Here is a 5,341-nt window from a genome sequence, read left to right as displayed (position 1 = left end):
TCTAATTGGTTCGGTGTCCGTCACCTCGAGGACATCCGAGAATATGGTTCGGTGCACCAATTCTATATTTTAACTCATTCAAAAATGTGATAATATGTATTCAAAACTATAGTGATGTAAGTATGCCTGGCCATGCATAGCTATACGCCCATTACCAAATTTCGGCATGTCAAATAGTACAATATTAAACGGAAACAAAAAAACTTGTAGGTTCTATGAGTCTATAGTGTAAGAGTTTTACTCCTAATGTGAGTAAGACCAAACTATATTTAGTGTGTGTTTTGATATGCGAGTACTTAGACAAATATTAGCAACGGATGCACGTCTTTGGCCTCTTTCTCAAGTTAATAGAAGATCGAAGCATGAATGAGTTCTTCTGCAGGTACGAACCGATATTAATTAGGGTTTACTTCTGAGTAGTCATTCTGACTAGTAGATGGTGGATTAATGGCTTTATTGGTTTCGATAGTTGCTCAGTGATGTCTGCATAAATAATGCTTTCATATAGTTCAAGTGTAAATTATTCCAAAAATCCATGTTTAGCAGCAGAATTCTCACAGCTCAAAACAATTTATTTGTTACTTTTCCTTACCAAAGAGATAAGAATTTGATACAAGAAAACTTTATCGCATATGGATTTAGGACATATTCTAGTTTCTTATGCCGATATTTACAATTTGACAAGATACAGATTCAGAAAATACTGACCGACGTTGCTAGATGAAAGGGAAAAGGATGTACTCGGCATAGAAGAGATTCCAAATAAATCTGTAGTAGTTGGCAATTGCTTCCTGCAGAATATGCATTCAAACTTGTACAATCAGATGATGAACTAAACATTCTCTGTCACGTTATCGGAATATTAAACATCGCAAAATAGTCGTGCTGACTTTCCGTATTCCAATTTGTAGTACTTGATTTCATTAGACCATTTACCTTGGTGTAATTCGCTTTCTCGAGCACCCAAGTCTGAAAGGACATAAGAATAAAGTAGTAAGAGTTTAACATTAGCCATAAGTTCATTCAACATTTATTTATCCATGAAAGGGGCGCAAGCTGTCGTAAATGCCTGTATAGTGGTAATCAGAGAGGTCCAAGATACGAACCTGGAAAACTAAACTCAGTGCCAAGATTGCATGCATGGGTATCATTAAGCTACGTCTGAATGCCTGCACCACAAGTAACTCAAGGACTTGAAAATTTTTGGGTCGAAGGACTTGAATGGCTATCTGTCCAAGTGCAAGGACTGCGCAATCATCTAAATGTAAACTTCAAAGGGATGCATACTCACCTCCGGCATTAAACTTGCTGCGAATATGGAACCAACATAATTTAGCAGCAGAAGCCCAGAACCAAGGAACGCAATGTTTCTAACACCGAGTTTTGTTGCAAACGTTGATATTTCAAACCTGCAATCATCCTAATTCAAATGAGTATCTGATGACATCTGTAATATTAGGCTTCAAACAGAAAATATTGGTGTATTTAAGCAAGAAAAGTAACAATATTGGTCAAGCATATTAAGAAAATTGAGAATTCACTAATTCAGCGACTAAGATCAACTAGGCCAGTTTGGGGTAGAGGGTCCAAGATATAATGTGTGGTTCATGTGTAAAATTAGTCAGACGAGAAAAAACAAAAGGAAACAGGAGTAACATTAAAACTAATAGCAAAGTTTGGAACTATTTTTAACCTTTCAAAAGTAACTTGTATAGATAAAAATTTACGAGGAGCAAGTATCAAATGAGATATCAGCAGCCACAAAGTAATTAGCCCTACAACTCACTTGCGGTCCCCCTCTACATCCGGAAGATCTTTTGTTATCGCAATAACCAAAGCAAACAATGTTACAAAGGTAGTGATAAAAGCAACGGCCGAGCTGCAGATAGAATTTGAATTTCAGCATTAGTATGTACACAGCTAAAATATCTGAAGTATATAGCGAGATTCACAAGAAAATGCAAGATTATAAGTAAAAATCTTCAGTTGTTAGAGAAAGATCGCTTTCTGTTATCTGTCATAAGTCCATACTCATGGGTCTAACTTCAACAACTCCTTTTCAATCGTGTACTAGTCCAATCTAATTTTGGAATCACACCATTGGTCATACACTATGCTATGGTTTTATCTGTATCTACATGACACAACAAAAAAAGGGCAAGTAACACACCTCCACTCAAATTGAAGCCCAAGGGCAGCTCTAGTGGCATAATATACACCGAAATTGAGAAGGAAACCCCGTACCTGCAATAGTTATTTTGTTAATCTCTTGTGACATCCCCACTGCTGGAGAAACATATGAAAAGATAATATTCATTTCACATATTTATACAAGAGATCACGGTAGCTATTTCCACAACACCATAAAAGCAACCACAGAGATCCTAACCCTTTTAAAACTCTTTACTTTTCAGGCTCCGTGCTACTAAGTTGTTTAATTCAGACACATTAATTTTCAGACAGTCATATTAGTTAAACCTATACTAATTCAGTAAGAGAGGGTGTTACACTATTGTAGCATTAGATGCTTCAGCAATATAATAATGTCAAACTACTGTTTTGAGCATAATTTTCACACTTGGAAAATTGTTTTGTTTCACTTGGCTTCTAAAATAAATTACTCCCTTATCTGTAACTTACCACGGGCCTGCTACCCTCCCCTCTTTTTCCACAAATTAAAAATAAAAACTCAATATTAGCTTTAATCTTTATTTGGAGGCTTTAAGGATAGCCCATGAATTTCAAATTCCACATAATACAATATCAAACGATTGAATTCTGAGTTGCACTAACTTTAGAATGGAGCCAAAACATCCAAAAAGAGCACATCATTGTATTGTTAGAATTGGAGAAGGGGTGAAAATTAGCAATACCGTGGCAATTATAAGAAAAGCAGCAACAGGAAATCTTTTCATTCTAAGCGGAGGAACAGAATATATGGTGCCAAGGAAAAGACCAAGACAGTAGAGAGAAGTAATGAATGGCCCAAAGTTCAGTCCAACGATCAACAAGCCAGTCACCGCAAAAAATACCACCAAGAGCCATGCTGATTTAACTGAAAGATCCCCAGCAGCGATAGGTAAATAAGGTTTGTTTACCCTGAAACGCAATGTAAAAGAGGCAGAATAAGTTCAAAGAAACTGACATGAAATAACTTTGATGAATATGTCACACAGCAGGAGAACAGATTAGTTGACAGTTTAGCAAAAGGTCAAGATCATCTGGCTCTTCAAAGAGTAAACAACACATTCTTAACAAGAGTCTCTAAGTCCGATGATTATATGCATCCACTTTAAGTCTATGACGATTCAAGGCATCGATAACATTCTGATAAGGGCCAACTTGTGCAGGATCTTTAAAAAAATAATAATGACCATTAACCCTTTTGTGGTTGTTTGGAACTAATATTTCAAGTTAAGGTTGTATAAATGTGTGCGGCGTACTTGTCAATTTTGATATCGTAAATCTGATTGATGCCAACTATATAACCATTCCCACATAGTAGAGCAAAAAGACCAGAGAATGCCTTAAACAGCAGAGACCACTTTATCAGATTGGAGTTCTCAATCAATGCTCTTGCCACCAAAGCACTGTGGACAAAACAAAAAAGAAACTCGGTCAACTACAGCAGCACTGAGTTGGAACTTAAACTAGTTTACTAGCCAGTGTTCTCTGTGGTAATTTACTTACGTAGACCCCAGAACTGTCCCACGTATGGTATGGGGCCTCAAGAATCTCCAACAAGCATCTTTAAAATCTGAAACTTTGGTCAATACTGGATCAGATTCAGCAGCTCCAACTTGACTGCAGGCCTGGCCAGCATTCACTTTCAGTTTAATGCCATAAGAAGACGCTCGAGTCTCATAAACTGATAGACTATAGTCTATAGTGTACAAAATTTGAATGCAACCGTGCATATGGAACCAAACCAATCACCAAATTTCCTTTTCTTCTACTTGCATTTTCTAGAGTAAAAAAAATAGGTTCATCAACTATCCCAAACTTCTAACCAGTTTTTGCTGCTTTGACATGTTCAGTATTAAGACTTTTTTCTCTTTGACAATGCGATACTCTATTCAAACCACTAACCCACATCCGTGTTCAACATGGATTAACAAACAAGTCAAAACTTCCAGTTCTTCTAACACCCACAACTACATTTACATGGATTAAACTTCCAAATATATAACTATATATAACTATATATCTTTCTCTCTCTCTCTCTCTCTCTCTCTCTCACTAACTGGAGTAAAACTAAATAAAACCATCTGAAAAAAAAACAAAAGATCAAATCTTTGTTGTGAATTTTGAGATTGGAATTGTTTAACAGCCACTGCCAAGAGAGACAGCCCAATTGGAGCAATTAAAACTTAAGAGTGGAGAAATGCAGCATACCCAGATGGAATTTCGCCTCTTTCGGCAGCTAAGCAAGGATTTGGAGCTGCTTCTGGACACCCCAATTGAGTACAACTTTGTCCTGCAGCTTGAGAGAAAAGCAACCGATTTTGTAGTGGTGGGCCGAACAGAAATTGGAGGCAAAGAGGATGAGGTGCTGCAGTGAGGTGTTATAGCTGGGAACCGCAGAGAAGAAAGCTCCATGTCTGGGGAGAGAGAGAGAGAGAAAAGAGAGAGGAGAGAGAGAGCAGGATAGGATCCCCCCAACGTGGCTTTTTGTTTTCAATAATTTTACTTAACTGTTAATTGTGATAAATTCAAAAAAAGAAGAAGTTTTCCGCTGCCGGGGTTCGAACCCGGAATCATAATCTTTGATTTAACCATTGCTACAGCGGATGCTATGTGAAACCTTGAGTACTAAAGGCATATAAATATGCACAAATGCTCAACCTGCAAATCCCCCAAGACCCCTACACAAGAAAGGACAGACTCCTCATCAATTGCAAGTAACATATAAGGGGTTGATGTATGCTTATTTAACTGAAAAATTATAGAAAAAGTAGAAGAGGACTTAGATACATAAAAAATAACGGATGAATGACATGTCATTTAAGAACAAATGGAGATGCAAGATATCGAACCCCGTACCTCTCGCATGCAAAGAGAACTACATCCCCAAATTGGTATCTTTTTTTTCCAATGGTTTTATTTAACTATTGCTTGTGGTTCGAACCAGGAATCAAAATCTTTGGTTTAACCATTGCTACAAAGGTTACTTTGTGAAAACTTGAGGATTTAATTGTATATAAATGTTTACAAATGCTTCACCTGTAATTGCCCCGAGACCTATACAGCAAAAATGAAAATCTCCCCCCTCAATTGCAAGTGAAATATGAGGGGTTGTTGTGGGCCTATTTAACTGAAAAATTATAGAGAAAACAGGAGA

General features: G+C 37.1%; 1 protein-coding gene across 1 annotated transcript; it reads right to left on the bottom strand.

The window, feature by feature from the left end:
- Window positions 1-551: 551 nt before the first annotated feature.
- On the bottom strand, window positions 552-4,669 carry LOC126594281 (homogentisate solanesyltransferase, chloroplastic-like). The gene is made up of 10 exons (XM_050260524.1): window positions 4,396-4,669; window positions 3,691-3,812; window positions 3,444-3,590; window positions 2,874-3,099; window positions 2,171-2,244; window positions 1,787-1,879; window positions 1,292-1,409; window positions 1,107-1,169; window positions 937-969; window positions 552-791 (listed from the first exon to the last, which is right to left on the bottom strand). Exons 1-10 carry the CDS (start codon window positions 4,597-4,599, stop codon window positions 717-719), a joined length of 1,155 nt encoding a protein of 384 aa, XP_050116481.1. The 5' UTR covers window positions 4,600-4,669; the 3' UTR covers window positions 552-716.
- Between the last annotated feature and the right edge of the window lie 672 nt (window positions 4,670-5,341).

Source organism: Malus sylvestris, chromosome 12 (assembly GCF_916048215.2).
Source record: "Malus sylvestris chromosome 12, drMalSylv7.2, whole genome shotgun sequence".
NCBI classification, from domain to species: domain Eukaryota; kingdom Viridiplantae; phylum Streptophyta; class Magnoliopsida; order Rosales; family Rosaceae; genus Malus; species Malus sylvestris.
This window is presented reverse-complemented; position numbering and strand designations above follow the sequence as displayed.